This window comes from Ursus arctos, unplaced genomic scaffold, assembly GCF_023065955.2.
Source record: "Ursus arctos isolate Adak ecotype North America unplaced genomic scaffold, UrsArc2.0 scaffold_3, whole genome shotgun sequence".
NCBI classification, from domain to species: Eukaryota; Metazoa; Chordata; class Mammalia; order Carnivora; family Ursidae; genus Ursus; species Ursus arctos.
In genome coordinates, this window is record NW_026622985.1 from 29,360,540 (window position 1) to 29,377,298 (window position 16,759).

General features: G+C 39.8%; 1 protein-coding gene across 3 annotated transcripts in view; it reads right to left on the reverse strand.

Moving 5' to 3' along the window:
* Positions 1 to 14,219, reverse strand: part of ABCB1 (ATP binding cassette subfamily B member 1) — a 96,897-nt gene extending 82,678 nt beyond the window's left edge. Inside the window, exons 1-3 of one of the 3 annotated variants that reach the window (XM_026504913.4) lie at positions 14,022 to 14,219; positions 13,528 to 13,598; positions 7,843 to 7,894 (exon numbers count right to left, since the gene is read on the reverse strand). In XM_026504913.4, the coding sequence (XP_026360698.2) occupies positions 7,843 to 7,894; positions 13,528 to 13,592 (117 nt within the window). In that variant the 5' untranslated portion in view covers positions 13,593 to 13,598; positions 14,022 to 14,219. Of the gene's footprint in view, positions 1 to 7,842; positions 7,897 to 13,527; positions 13,599 to 14,021 lie in introns of those variants that run through there. The other 2 variants (XM_026504905.4, XM_044386258.3) reach the window with 2 other exon arrangements.
* Positions 14,220 to 16,759: the final 2,540 nt, after the last annotated feature.

Here is a 16,759-nt window from a genome sequence, read left to right on the forward strand (position 1 = left end):
GCATGTTGACCGTCCTTTTGACGATCTTGGGGCAAAAGGAAAAGCAAGAGGACGGGAACCGGACACGGAGGAAACATCAAGGACAGACTATTTAATGAAGTCTCACACATGTTTATGGGTACATGGGTCACAGAGGTGATTGGTGAAAACACAGGAAGGAAACTGAAATGGGCAACATCCTATAGAATAAAGGAAACAAATCTTTCAAGAACCTGAGGAGAGGGAACATTGGTGGATGCTACACCTAACGGGTGAAACAAGATATCCCACGATGCCCCAAGATCACTCATAGCTTCGAGGGGGTAGAGATCCTTTTACAATGGAGGGGTCCAATCTGTCATCACCTTAACCAAGTGATCAAACTTAGTATTGTAAATACTCTGACATTTGATATTTCCAGATGTGATGAGACATGAAGTACACAGCATCCCCTACACAATCTTCTTACCACAAAATATTTAACATGAATGTATTCATAACTTTCAGCATATTAAAAATGTAAGCCACAGAAGAACAAGTGAAATGATGCCATAAGGAAGAAATAAAAAGAGTCTAGAAGGTGAGACATTCTACAGGACAAATAGTACTGTCTTTTCAGCATGTCAATGTCATTTTGAGAGGGGAGAAACTTCTAGACTCAGAAGACACAATATCTAAATGTTGTCACTGACTAGATCCTGTTTGGAACAAATCCATTGTAAAAGACATTTCTTTTGGGGGACAACTGAAAATATTTGAATACAAACTGGACATTACATAATATCAAGGAATGAGTACTCATTTTGTTAAATATGATCATTATATTATGTTTTATTAAAAAACGTTGTGTAGGAAAATTTTTGAGGTATGTCAACAGGCAGTTACGTATGAAACATCACAAAATCTGTAACTTCAGGTGAAATGGGAGGCAAACTGTTAACAATTGTTAGATATAGGCAATGGGTATATGAGCATGAATTTTATTGTTCTACTTTTCCATATGTTTGAAAGTCTTCAAATAAAACTTGGTAAAGGGAGAATGGTTCCCAAACAGGTAAAGATACATTGCTTCACCTCAAGAGAAGGAATGAGTTAGGAGTAGTCACAGATACAAACAAGTTCACAAGAACAAGGACAAAGCTGACAGAGTTCAGAACCTCATGTTTATTTGTGACATGAGGCAAGATTGATCTCTGAAGATAAAGTGGTAAGATTTGAGGAAAGTAGTAACATGAGGCTGAGTAGCACAAAGGACTCAGTGAAATGTCCTAGCTCTATCACTCACTAGGAAGGGGAATTGGGGAAAATAATCTCTTAATAATGTCTCAGTATCTACATTTATAAAATGGGGAAAATAGTCATACATGCAGCAAGCCTCGCATACTGGTTGTGAGGATGAAAATAAGAATTAAATAAACCTTAATTAGGTATACAATATAATAATATTTTATATAAGCAAGTAATGTTACAGGTGTAGAAAATGTAAAAATTAACAGACTTCAGTAGTTTATAATGAAGGAGACAAAAAAAAATATTGTAACACATCAGGTGAAATGTAAGACAGAGGCCTAAACTAATTATAATCAGAGCCCTTTAAATACAAGAAAATAGAAAATGTTTGGCTAGATACTGATAAGGAAGAGAGGAGAGGTGAGCCAGAACCACAGAGAAGGAAGGCTGATACACAAAGGAGAGTGGTTTAGGGGATATTCAGCAGGCTTGATGGTTAACATGCCCGTTCCCTGGTGCCTGGGTTGGAGAAGGAAGTCAATGAATCCATTAATTTATTCATTCATTCAACATTCAAAAGATATTTGTTAAGAAACTAATAAGGGTCAGGTTTGGTTCTAGATACCAGCAACAACAGTGAAAAAGATAAGCTACCTGTCCTCATATAGTATACACTCTAATGCAAATAGTAAAAGGGGGAATTGATGTATTCAACATTCACTCAGTATCTAAGTTCCGACACTAGGCACTAGGAGTACCTAGTGAAACAAACATACAAAAACTCCTTCTCTTGTGGAGCTTAGATCACAATGACAGGCAGGGTCAGCTGGCTTAGACTGGCTGGTCTGAGAAGACAACATCTGAGCTGAGATCTCAATGACAGGAAGGATACAGTTAGTCACTGGATGATTTGGAGACAGAGCATCCCAGGCAGGAAGAGCAAATGCAAAGGTCCTGTGGTGAACAGAAGCTTTGTGTACCTCAAGGACCAAACTGAATTATCACCGCGGCAAGAGCAGAGTGTAGGAGATTTGTCTGCAGCGAGGTCAGAGATTTGCCAGAAGATAGATTACATAAAGCCTTTATAGCCAGAGGAGGGAGTCTGGGTTTTACTCTAAACTTCCCAACTAAATGCAAAGGAAAAGCAGGAACTGAGGAGATTTGATGTGGTTAATATGGACAGAATGGCTTTTAGAAGAGCAGACATGGAGTAAGGGGACCAGCAATAGAGAGTGGTTGAGAGAGCAAAGCCTTGACCAGGTGTGATAGGCAGAATAATGCACCTGCCCCATAAACATGTCATATGCTAATCCCAGGAACCTTTGAATGTTTCCTTACATGGTAAAAAGGACTTTACAGATGTTAAGGGTCTTGAGATAGGGTGATTATCCTGTATTATCTAAGTGGACCAAATGTAATGACAAGGATCCTTACAAAAGGGAGCCAGGGGGTTCAGACTCAGTGGCAGGAAAAATGATGACTGAAGAGGTTAGAGGGATACAGGAAGAGGCCATAAGTCTAGGAGGGCAGACAGTCTCTCTAAAAGCTGAGGGGGGGGGGACATTCTATCTTAGAGCCTCCAAAAGGGATTCTGCTCTTCTGACACCTTGATTTTAGCCCAGTGAGACTTCTGGCCCCAGAACTATAAGGTAATGAATTTGTATTGTTTTAAGACACTGAATCAGTGGTACTTTATTACAATAGCAATAGGAAATGAATACACAAAGTCCGAAAAAGGATAACAAAGATAAAAGGCTAAGCTAGAAGGAATCAAAAATTGAGGTTGAAAAGTTGAAGACTGACACCTCTGAGTTTACAGCTTCTTAGATGGGAGTCCACCCAGGTGATAAACCCAAGGACCTTGTTCACAAGTGTAATTTACTTAAGTAGAGTAGGAGTGAAGGTTGTTGGAATTGAAAAGGTCAAAGAACATCAGGCCTAGGAGTCATTATTAAGGTTACCCAAACAGAAGAATAATGAGAGCATAGTTGAGAGAAGTAGAAGTAATTAAATGCCAACATCCTCAATGGAGGAACAAAAGTAACTATAAATTGGTAAAGGAAACCATTGCAAATGGATAGAAGATACTAAAACTGTGTGGAATGGAACTCAAATGAGAAAGAAGTTCTACATGAAAACAATTTGGAAATGCCTGTGTGAAAGTACAAAAATGTACTGAGTTCTGGGATAAGGGGTTAAGGAACTCTAACTTCACAGACTAAGATGACAAAAGAACAAAAGAGATAAGAGAGGGGCACCCAGGTGGCTCAGTTGGTTAAGCATCTGCCTTTGGCTCAGGTCATGATCCCAGGGTCCTGGGATTGAGCCCCATATCAGGCTCCCTGCTCAATGGGGAACCTATGTCTCCCCCTCCCTCTGCTTGTGCTCTCTTTCTGTCAAATAAAGAAATAAAATCTTTTAAAAATATATTAAAAAGAGAGATAAGACAAAATCAGCAGACTGTAGCATCATGGAAACAAAGACAAGAAAGAATATGGTGGACAGTGTCAAGCACTACTTGAAAGTCAAGATGGAATCAAGACATGTCTACTGAATTTGATGAGTGGTGGAAACTGAAGCCAAGTTATAATATGTTAAGAAGTGAATGCACAGTGAAACTGACACAAGTAAAGGCAGCTCCTGTGTGTCAAGCAAGCAAGAGAGGGGTGGCTTGAAGGATGGTGTTAGCGAAAGTGAGGACACCGCCCATGTAAATGCCAATGGGAAAGACCCAGTAGAGAGGGAGAGACTGTAGATACAGAAGAGAAAGGATAATGATAATAGTAATGTAAAGTCCTTGAGAAGGCAGAGGATGTGGGAGTCAAAGTACAAATGAGTGAGTTACATTTTTTCTCAAGAGAAAGAGTGTGAGAGTGCATGTGGGGGCAGGGAGGGGCAGAGGGAGAGGGAGAGAGAGAATCTCAAACAGGCTCTACGCTCAGTGCAGAGCCTGACATGGGACTCGATCTCATGACCCTGAGATCATGACCTGAGCTGAAATCAAGAGTCGGATGCTTAACTGACTGAGCCACCCAGGTGCTCCAAATGAGTGATTAGTTTTAAGAACCAGATTCTTCCTCTGTTACATTAGGAGGGAAAGAGGAGGGATCTGATCCGGGGAGAGAGATGCTTGTAGATTGGGAGGGATGAACTTTTGTCAGATGGCTTCCATTCTGTTTGTGAAATAAAAGGAGAGCTCATCCACCAAAGGGGTAAGAAGAAAAGTGGGAAATCTTAAAAGTGTAGAGGTTTGACACAGTCGGTGAGAAGAGGAGGAGTAGGATTTTGGCTGGGAATACACCCTGTTGTGAGGTGTGCTATAAAAATCAGGTGAAGGAAAGCAAGAAAGCAGACGGTGATTTTGCTTGGCCTTTGTGTATCAGATGACAAGTGAAAGGATGCTTATAGTTTGGGCAGGAGAAGGGGCTGATGGAAAAGTGATGGGTCAATGGGCCACATATTCAGAGAGAATAATGAGCAGATTGAAAAGAAAGGAGACAGCTGACTGATTTAAGCTGCTGCTTCAATCGGTCACATTGGAGGCACAATAGTTTCAAATCACAATAAAATTCAGGATGTAAGTATACAAGCAGACAGCTGGGGTGAAGGGAAGAAACAGATGACCGCACTTGTGAAGGTCAAGGAGCTGTTATCCAGAACACCATAAAAGTTACCCAAGGTGGTAGGAGCTCTGGGAGTGGAAAGGGAGACACTGATCCTGGTGGTGAAATCTCCAATGACTGAGAAATGACCAGGTGGCCAGAAGATAATAGCATCAAAAAAGAACTCTTTGAATCCAGTCAGATAAAAGCTTAGCCGATCATAAACTATCATAAATGATTAAAGTTGTTAAAAGCTCTAACTCTGGAGGCGCGCCTGGGTGGCTCAGTGGGTTAAGCCACCCAAGCGTGCCCCAGATAGATAATAGCTATATTCTCTATTTTGAAAAAAAAATAATTTTTCTATAAGATACACGAAGTAGAATGCTCAGAGTTGAATCTGCAACACCTTCCTGTCAAGAGTGTGTGGTCTTTCAGGAGGGCTCTGCGTAGGACCTGTAGCCCCACTTGTATTTTTCCTGTCCTGATTTCCATTTGTCCCATTTCCTTACTTCCTTTGGATTTTATCCTCCTTTTATGTTTCTTGTTCTGTTGAAAGTAGGCCCAATATTTTTTTAAAATGCTTGTAGAAAAACTTGAATATTACTTAGCTTTTTTCATCACTTTCTCAAGACTGCCAAAAAGTCTCATAGTAGAAATAAGTCAATGCTGGAAGCCTGAGATTTGCTGTTTCGAAAGACCTGTGTTCAAGACTAGCCCTTAGTGGGCATCTAGAGCTTGGATTTGGGGTGGGTTAACATCACCTAACTGATAAAAGTGGCCAAATTATTTGTACAAAGTGCTTTATGCTGAATACCTGCCCTCCTTCTATGAGTCTGGAATTCTGGTGTACGCCATGCCTATGTGATCAGCCGCTAGTATAAACTTTGAGTGCTGAGTTTCTGATGAGCTTGTCTGATAGCATTTCACAGTTGTCACAATTTATTGCTGGAGAATTAAGTGTGACTCCACTGGGCGAAGGCTCTGGGAGCTTATGCCTGGTTTCTCCTGGACCTCTGCCTCCCTCTTTCCTTTTCCAATCAAAATCCCTTGTTGATTTTGCTTTGTATCCTTTTGCTGTAATATCTTAGCCATGAGTATCACAAGTATGACAACATGCTGAGTCATGAGAGTCAGTCTTCCTAGTCAATCATCAAACCCAGGGTTCTTAAGGAGTCCTGACACATGAGTTTTTGTCTCAGCTGATAACATCAGCACTATACCATTCTGAATGTGTCCTCCTGTCTATAGGTTTTACATACGAGTTCAGTTCAGTTTTCTGTGTCAACTCCTTGGGAAAAAGACATGAGGAAAAATAAATACATAAATAGTGCAGCTCTTCATCAAAAGGCTTACAATATATTCCTCCTATGCCATCCTGAGCAATGTGATTGAGAACATGAACTTTACAGGTTTGAATCCTGGCCCTGTTGTATATTGAGTGGGCAAGCTAATATGTCTGGTCTCAGTCTCAAAGGAAGTTGTAACAGTTAAATGAGTTCTATAAACTTAGAACAACACATAGCATATAGTACTGTATGTGTTGTTATTCCCTCACATTTAAACTCCAGATTTTTATTCTTTGGTGGCTTAAATTGTATTGATATTATTACCTCTCTATATTAGATCTGTTAGATTTTCTAAAATAAGACTTTTTTAAAAAAAAATTTAAGCTACAAATAATAAAAACTAAACTACAAAAGACAAACGTTTTGGTCTCAAAATGACAAAACTGAAATTAAATCTTGGGAATAAACCCTACATGAACATAAAAGTTTCTTTTAACAGATAAGAATATAAAACAAAAGCTGTCCCTTGATTACCTGAGTAGTCTTTTTTTTTTAAGATTTATTTATTTTAGAGAGAGAGCGAGCGAGCGAGCATGCATAAGCAGGGAGAAGGGCAGAGGGAGAGAGAGAATCCCAAGCAGACTCTGTGCTGAGCATGGAGCCCGACATGGGGCTCAATCCCACGGCCCTGAGATCATGAACCTGAGCTGAAATCAAGAGTCAGAGACTTAACCTACTGAACTACTCAGGCACTCCCACCTGAGTAGTCTTTTTGAGAATGACCCAAACATATAGTTTCATTCCCAAAATATTCCAGAGAGGACAGATAGGACAAAAGTTTGAAACCATAGCCAGAGCAACTTTAGGGCAAGAAGATGTTCATGTAAGATAACCACAGAGTCTCCAGTGTCAAAGTCAGGCAACTGTTTTTCTCCTGCCTACACTTATTTTTATATTCAATTTGCTAATATCCATTTTACAAGATAGCCTATCCCTCCCCCACCATGGACATTCAAAAAACATCTGGTGTATTATGACTGGATTATAAAGCATGCACTCACTGCCAGACTTAATTGGTTCAGTAGTGTTCCAGGTTCTTGGGAAAGAAAAAAGAAGGATCCAGGTAGAGAGAGACCATCATCCAGCCACATCTATAAAATCCCTGTCTTACTGCAAGTCTGCTTAAAGAGAAGCTTCTAAGCAACCACCATGCAACCAGAAAATGAGATAAAGAATCATATAAAGGTTTTCAAATTCGAAATTATCAGTTATTCAGCACAGAGGAATAATGACATATACTAAGTTCATAGTAATAAGTAATGCATTGATAACTTCTATTTTTTGGGTGCCTGAGACTTTGACCTCAAACCTGCCAGAATTTGAGAGCCACTGATGACAAGGAGCCTTGTATCTTGTTAGCACCACACTCCATGGGGCTGGTTTCCTCTATCTAGATGGCTGAGACCATCCCTAGGGGAAGGGCTTGCATAGGTAACAGACCAATGGACACATAAAAAATTAACAGAATACTGAAATGTAGGCCAAGAAGAGTGGCTGTTGAGGCTCAATTTACATAGCACATTATAATCGGCAATCTGCTGAAAACAAGCTAAATTAAACCTATTAATTTTACCTCTCCATTAACATATGCTCCAAGAAAATATTATACCAGATGAAATATCTCTTTTCTAGGGAAGAAGTCAAATTTCCAAAGCATTTTGAACACTGAATAAATTCAGACTCACCATTGCAAATGTGCTGACAGTTGGTTTCTTTTCTTTCTTCTCATCTTTTTTACTGAAAAACAGCAACAGGATTACACAAAATTATGTAAATTTTTAAAGGACCAAATTAATGTAGATCCTATATTAAATAACAAATAGGATAAAGAAACATGTCTATATTATTCCATAAAAATATACATTAATAGGATGATTCCATTTATGAAGTTTGAAAATATTTACATCTATCTTGGAAATCCGTATATGTGGTTATCACCGGGTATTGAGATTTCTATCAAAGTATTTTCTTCTTTGTACCTTTGGTATTCCCTAATTTTCTACGATGAATATACAGACATACAATTTTTGCAATTATTAGAAATTATACTGGGGTGCCTGGGTGGCTCAGATGGTTAAGCATTTGCCTTTGGCTCAGGTCATAATCCCAGAGTCCTGGGATCAAGCCCTGTGTTAGGCTGCCTGCTCAGTGGGGAGTCTGCTTCTCCTTCTCCTTCTGCCCCACCCCCCTGCCTGTGCTCTTTCTCTCAAATGAATAAAATCTTTAAAAATAATAATTAAAAAAAGAGAGCTTCCTGTTTTTATTCTACAGACAGTCCCAGACTTACAATGGTTTGACTTCAGAATGGTAAGAAAGTGTTATGCATTCAATAGAAACTATACTTCCAGTCTGGAAGTTGCATGTTTTCCCTGCCGAGCAGTGTGCAGTACAGTAGTCTCTGGGGATGCTTGGCAGCAGCAGTGACCTACAGCTCCCAGTCAGCTGTGAGAGCATAAGGGTAAATAACCCATACACTTAAAACTATTCTGTACCTATACAACCATGGTGTTTTTCAGCACAGTATTCAATAGATCACATGAGCTATTCAACACTTTATTATAAAACAGGGTTTGCATTAGATGATTCTGCCCAACTCTAGCCTAATGTAAGTGTTCTGAGCATGTTTAGGGTAGGTTAGGGTAGGTTAGGCTAAACTGTGGTGTTCGGTAGGTTAGGTGTATTCAAGGCATTTTCAACTTATGACATTTTTAACTCACAATGGGGTTATGGGGAAATACCCCATGGTAAGTTAAGGAAAACCTGTAATTAGAAAATCATTCATGTTTTCCAGAGTTAATTCTCTTAATTATCATCTAAGCAATTCTAGCAGTAGATAGTCTATCTCCGTACTACCTACATATTATCCTTAATCATTCTCTCTACGAATAGAGAGTAGTGGCAATCAGATGCTGGGCATAAACTAACCTAAGAAGAAAGGTAATTAAATCATTCTCTATGAGCCAATCTAATTCTGAAAGGATGTCTGGAGCCATAAATGTACCATTACGGCAATAAATTCAATCTAGAAAAGCTATGAACAAAAAAGATGGTCTGTAAACTGTCAGAAAGCTGTCCTCAGGAATAAGAAGGCTAATTATTATTTTGAGCACAGATTCAAACAACTCTAGCTATAAGCTGTTTTCCACTCTGTATGATGGCCACCTATGAAAGCAAACTGACCAAAAGCGGCCTCTGCATCTTTATTTTCATGTGTACAAACAAAACGCTATTCCAGAGACGAATCACATTATTTTTATACAGATTTTCAAGTTCAAAAGTAAATTCATCTTTGTCTTTGTTCTTTATGCTAAATGAGGTCAAAGAATTGAAGAGACTTCTAAAGGAAAAAAAAAATCCACAGCTTACCCCATATTTGGCTTTAAAGTGATGTTAGACGGACATGAAAACACACAAAACACACAAACATAACTCTTCAAATTGGTCCCACCCTATTCCCAGTAAAGCATGGTTTCAGTATCTCTGGAACCAGGATGAGAGGAAAAAAGCAGTCACACATAATTGAATTTTAGCTCCAAGCCTTTTATTTATTTTTCATTCTCTAAAACTGCTCCTACTCTGGAAATTTTATAATATTTCAAATACTGGCTAAGTAAACACTTCCCATACACAATCTCATTTAATCTTATCTCAATCTCTGTGAGGCAGGCACATTTTTGTCCTTCTGTCAGAGCTGAGAAAACTGCAGGTGAAGAGAGTTCATGAACTTGTCCGAGGTCACACAGCTGGAATAGAGCCAAGTTTAAACGGAAAAGCCTATCCCCTAAACACTAAGTTATTATTCAGTGCAACCTCAGACTTCTAAGATACTGCATTCTATAGAAATGCTTTTCCACATTGATCTCTCATCCCTACTAGATCATTAATTTATCCTCATCAGCTTGAAACACAGGACTTAGAAAAGGCAAGTCACTTATCAGACCTTTAGAAATACATATATTCCAAATGATACTATCATCCGAACATTATATATATTAGCAAAGCCACATGCTTCTTTATAATTCTAGTTTAGAACATACAGTTTTAAAAAAGAACCTCATAGAACAAGAGATCAGATTCACAGTTATCAGAGGCTGAAAGGGGTGGAGACTAGAGGAATTTGATACAAAGGTACAAAGATAAGGCAGTCCCACGGGTGCAATGTACGACATGATGAGTACAGTGAACAGTGCTGTATGACACATATGAAAGCTGTTAGGAGTAGATCCTAAGAGTTCTCATCACAAGCAGAAAACAATTTTCTTTTTGCTTTTTCTTTTTAATCAGTGATGATGAGCACAGCTCAATAAGAATTACTTACCTAAAAAAACAATTTTTTGTTTAAAAGAAGTCCGTAGGCATGGGAAGAACCAATAATAAAATGAAGGTATGTGCAGGCTCCAACAAATTTCTTTACCATTTCCTTCCACATACCCTCAGCACTTCTGACTCCAATATCCTTAAGTGTTTGTGTATTAAGGACAGAGTTCTTTAAGGTATCAAACAAAACAAACAAACAACCTAAAAACAAAAAGGGCAATATCTTCCTTCCACTATACAGAGTCTTTTTCTTTTTGTGTATATAAAACTTTCAAAGAGAAAAATTGAAAGAACACTAATAATGACTATGCACACAAAATTCACCTAGATTCAACAACTGTTAACATTTTGACCATATGTTCTTTATGAATGTAAGTAAGTATACATTATCATTGTTAATATTTTGCTGAGCCATTTGAAAGTAAGTTGCAAACATCATGGAACTTCACATTTTCCTACCATTTTCACATTTCAGAAAACTAATAGCAATTTTTATATCAACTAATATCCAATCTACTTTCAAATTTCCCAAGAATGTTTTCTATAGCTTTCTCCTGTTTTGATTTTGAACTTAGATGTAATCAAGTTTCACACATTGTATTGGATGGTTTTGTCTCTTTAGTCTCTTTTTTATTCCTTTTTTTAAGATTTTATTTATTTATTTGACAGAGAGAGAGCCAGCAAAAGAGGGAACAGAGGCAGGGGGAGTGGGAGAGGAAGAAGCAGGCTCCCAGCGGAAGAGCCTGATGTGGGGCTCGATCCCAGAACACCAGGACCATGCCCTGAGCCGAAGGCAGACGCTTACTGACTGAGCCATCCAGGAGCCCCTCTTTAGTCTCTTTTATTTATAATTATATATATATATTTAAGATTTTATTTATTTGACAGAGAGATAGCCAGCGAGAGAGGGAACACAGCAGGGGAGTGGGAGAGGAGAAAGCAGGCTCCCAGCAGAGGAGCCCGATGTGGGACTCGATCCCAGAACGCCGGGATCACGCCCTGAGCCGAAGGCAGACGCTTAACGACTGTGCTACCCAGGCACCCCTAGTCTCTTTTTTAAATCAAAAAGTCCTTCTGCCCCCTCCACCCACATTGACTTTCTGTAGTAACAAGATCTCTTGCAGACTGTCCCGCATCTTAGATATGTCAGTGTCAAACTGAGTCCAAATTGAGATGTGCAGTAAGTATAAAATGCACAGCCGATTTGAGGACTTGGTGTGAAAAAGAGAATGCAAACTGTATCAATAATTCTGATTACATGTAGAAATAATTTAGATATTCTGGCTTCTTTAGAATATACTTTCAAAATTAATTTCACTTGTTTCTTTTATACTTTTTAAATGTTGCTACTGGAAAATTAACAATTACAAATGGGGCTCACATTATATTTCTATTGGACAACATCAGTCTAGAAGCTTGATAGGATTCAGACTCAATGTTTTTGCAAACGTACTTCCTAGGTGGTGTCCTGTCACTAACACAGGACTCCACCAGGAGTGATGCCAGGTCTGATCACTTGGTTAAGATTGCTAACTGCAAAAATCTCTCCACTCAAAAATCTCCATTTTCTTTCTTCCTAGCAAAAATTTGGGATAATTCTTAGATACAACTTTTTTCTGACTGGCTTAAGACGTATAACAATCCTTGCCTGGATCAATGATAACAATGAAGATTCCAATACGATAGCTGGCATTTTTCTGTAAAAAGTAGTCATTTATTCTCACTACCTCTTCCCACCTTTTTTGTTTCCCTCTTCGTTTCAGAATTTTACTAAAGATTCATGGACTATACTGTATACAGTATTTCACAATCAAGTACAGTGAAGCCAGCTCTTGTGTTCTTTTCGACAATTCTTTTTGAACAAGATAGTCCAGGCTCATTTTGTATCTGCCCCCCACCCAACCCCAACATCCATGGTTGTAATTAGCCATTTCTCCATAGAATACAGACTCCATTTAGCAAGGAATGATATTCAGAAACCGAGATCTAGCAATAAGTGTGCTCACTGCTACTGTCCCCTTCAGTGGGTAGAAAGTGAACTATTTTAAAAATCCTGAGTTCATAACGAAGTCCGTTTCAAATTTAACATTATTTTTTAAAACTTATTTGATGTCCCTATTTGTATTTTTCTTTTACACTGAAAAGCTTTGTTTCAAATAATATTAATATACTTCTTTTATTTTTAAATTTTTATTACAATTTACAACTAAGAACGAACCTATTGAGCAAAGTTTAAAATTTCCTGTATGCACATTGCACTGTGATAAAAATTTACTTAAAATTTCCCTATGTGGGGGCGCCTGGGTGGCACAGCGGTTGAGCGTCTGCCTTCGGCTCAGGGCGTGATACCGGCGTTGTGGGATCGAGTCCCACATCAGGCTCCTCCGCTATGAGCCTGCTTCTTCCTCTCCCACTCCCCCTGCTTGTGTTCCCTCTCTCGCTGGCTGTCTCTATCTCTGTCAAATAAATAAATAAAATCTTTAAAAAAAAAAAATTTCCCTATGTGGTTCCATTACCAATAATTTCACACAATGCTAGTAGCTTCCTTGGTACTGCAGTTTTCTTTTTTCAGAACTTCTTTTATAAAGGTCAGATAGTCATTGCCTTTTTTTAAAAAAACAAAAAACATTACCACCTACATGTAGTTGTGGCCTTCTGTCCCATCTGCCAGGCCACAAACATGCAATGTTTCTGTGACCAGAATGTTCATGTTTTACCAGAAGCAAGAGACGGGACCACGGAGCACAGCGCAAGCAGCACATGTTCGGGGACGTGGGCGATCAGCAGCTCTCGTAAAGCAGAAAGTTCATAAACCACAGAAAAGGATGTAAGAGCACTGCCGTGTGGGCGGCAGGGAGGCCGAGGAAGAAGCTCACCAAGGCCGTGGGAATGTGTAAACGTGTCCTCCACTCAACCAGTGAACTTCGGCAGAAAACCCACTTGCGTTTAAGGTTAAAAAAATCATCTCCATTTACTTCAGAGCTGGAGACTAGAAATCTATTTCCCAAATTTCTCAAGCCACGTTAAGGATGAAAGTGAAACAAACTGGCTACCTTTTTTTGCCCATTTTCAAGAAGTTCTTCTCTGCTCTTCCATTATGGCCTCCTTCAAGATCCATCGTGACCTGAGGAGAAACCACAGGCCATGGGTCAGATGGGGAACCCGCAGGAGGCGGAGGTGACACTCCAGGCGGGCAGCTGGAGGGCGGCGGCGCATCCCGGATTTTGGCCGCCGCCTCTGCGGCTCCGGCCCTGCTCCTCTCGGGGCGGTGATGCTTGCCCCGGGCACCTGCCGCCGGCTCAGACACCCGCTCTCCGCTCGGCGCCGGCTCTGCGCGCTCCGGGCAGCATTACCCGGTGCGCGCGGCGAGCGCCGAAGACTGTGGGCTGGGGTGCCTCAGGGGCTCCCCAGGGGACTTGCCAAGAGGACTCTCCCCCACCCTCCCCTCCGAAGCCCTTCTCCCACAGGGACCAAGCTCAGGAAATTGGGGGGCCCGACCCTTCCGCGAACTTGTCCCCATCTAGCCCTCAGCTTCGCGCGCCCCTACCTCGGGCTTTCCTTCGGAACCTCCACCAAGATGTGACTTTTGGAAGAAGAGAGTCAGATTTTAAAGGAAAGACCCGGCGGACACGAACAACGGCCTCGGCTCCTTAGAGCCAGGAGGAGCCGCTGCTCGAAAGCGCCCGGGTTTCCTGCGTCCCTGGGAGTGAGGCGAGAGCGCACAGCCCACGCCCCGGCGCTCCTGTGCCCAGCCAATCAGCCTCACCACTCCGGCGAGGTCCCGGCCCTGCTCGCCTGCACGCTGTTTGCAAGACGAGTTACGAAACAGATTGGATTTGCAGGAGGAATGTCCTCTCCTTTCTGTTGCTCCTCAGTAGAAGAGCCAAGAGAGAAATGGTTATCAGCTGAATCATGGGGGACACTTGATAGTTATAGTCATGTCTCTACATGTCTACATAACGCTCCATACCCATGGAAATATTTATATTCATTAATTTCCAGTGAAACCCAATCGTTTCCATGGGTCTCAAGTAGATAAGAGAAATTTTCTTTGTCATTGCGTCTGAGAAGTTGATAAAACAATCTCCGACCTCGTCCGTTCTGTAGTTAACGCAAGTTAAACTTTCCTTGCTAGCAGCAGCTGTAAAAAAAGCCAGGTGAAAATTTTCTGCAAGCCTTTCTTTAGTATGTTTGGCAGTTTCTGAGGTGTAGCTGTTCACCTTTTGTTTGAAGATAAATGAAAGGAAATAGGAAAATTTTTAAGTATGAAAATGGAAACGGATATTTCAGCGTAAAAATATTTAAAAGTATATGACCTTAACAGATTTTAGCCATCAGATCAATGCCCACGTTTTCTCCAAGGCGTTTCTAAACTCATATTTTAATTCGGATTATTTTTTAAAAAGTATCGTGTACTTTAGCATATTACTTTAGTTGTAATTTAATCCGATGTTTACTGCTACCATTTGCTATTTTTGGTCTACTGTTTTTTCACGTTGATGAAAAGTAAGTGCAATCTTCACGATAAAAATTCATAAAACAGTCTTAACTCACATCAGAGCTTTTCTTCTTATAAACCTAGGAGAAATAGATGTTTTTGTCACCTTTAGTCTTCATTCTCTGACCTACACCTGTGCCTCTCAGCTACCTGCAAAAGTTTAAAAGAAGAAAAACCTTGTATTTATTTTATTTATTTATGGGTTTGTTTATTTATTTCTGCATAGTGTACTTTCCCTGCTTTCTTTAAGAAAATCATACTGCAAAGCAAAACTTTCACCTTTTACCAAACATCCTCTGCCTTGATTTTTTTTTCTTAGCCGTATAGTCAAGCTTCTTTACAAGCCGTAAATTAGAGTTTCTAACAGGCCACTGATTTTCTCTATGTTGTAATTGGATATGCATGGAACAGCGTTGGTTCACTGGTTAAAGGCCTATCACCAACCCTGTGGTCCACCTGGGGCAAATGCATAACGCTTCCATCTTTGTCACATCCATTTTTAATCTGATTCATTCATGACTGCAGTCTGTATCCACTGTTGTTTTACTTTGTCCTGCTTTTAGTTTATGCGGTCTTGTTATGTTTTATGTATCCGTGTAAACGACCTTAAATCCTCCCTAAAACAATCTAGGATATTTTTTTTAGGTGTAATATTATGGTAATACTATGTCTACAGGCTTGAAGTGAAAACCTCTATCAAGAACATAAGTAGTTTAAGGATTAGAATAGCCCAGAGAGGTTTTTTTTTCATTTTTAAATTTTTTATTTAAAAATTTTTATAATTTAAATTTAATTTAGTTAATATGCAGTGTATTATTAGTTTTAGGAGCTGAATTTAGTGATTCATCAGTTGCATATAACACCCAGTGCTCATTACATCAAGTGCCCTCCTTTTTTTTTTAAATTTTATTTATTTTTAAAGACTTTACTTATATATTTGAGAGAGAGAGCAAGAGAGATCACAGAGGGAGAGGTAGAAGCAGACTTGCCCCTGAGCGGGGAGCCTGACAAGAGACTCAATCCTGGGACCCTGGATCATGACTTGAGCCAAAGTCAGCCGCCTAATTGACTGAGCCACCCAGGCACCCCTACATTAAGTCCCCTCCTTAATGCCCATCACCCAGTTACCCCATCCCCCACCATCTCCCCTCCAGCAACCCTCAGTTTGTTCCCTGTAGTTAAGAGTCTCTTATGGTTTGCCTCCCTCTCTGTTTTTATCTTATTTTATTTTTCCTTCTCTTCCCCTATGTTCATCTGTCTCATTTCTTAAATTCTACATATGAGTGAAATGCTTTGGTATTTGTCTTTCTCTGGCTGACTTATTTCGCTTAGCATAATACCCTCTAGTTCCATCCACATCGTTGCAAAAGGCAAATTTCATTCTTTTTGATGGCTGAGTAATATTCCTGTGTGTGTGTGTGTGTGTGTGTGTGTGTGTGTGATATCTCACATTCTCTTTATCCATTCATTTGTTGATGGACATCTGTAGCCCAGAGAGTTTTTAACAAAGTTCTGTTTTTCTTTTTTTTTTTTTTTTTTTAAATGATTTTTTATTATATTATGTTAGTCACCATACAGTACATCCCCGGTTTCCGATGTAAGGCTCGATGATTCATTAGTTGTGTATAACACCCAGTGCACCATGCAATACGTGCCCTCCTTACTACCCATCACCGGTCCAAAGTTCTGTTTTTCTGTTATATATATGATAGAAAAAGATATATATCTTTGAGTTTTTTCTCTCTGTGACCATCTTCATCTGCCTTACCTCTTCCTATTCTCTCCCT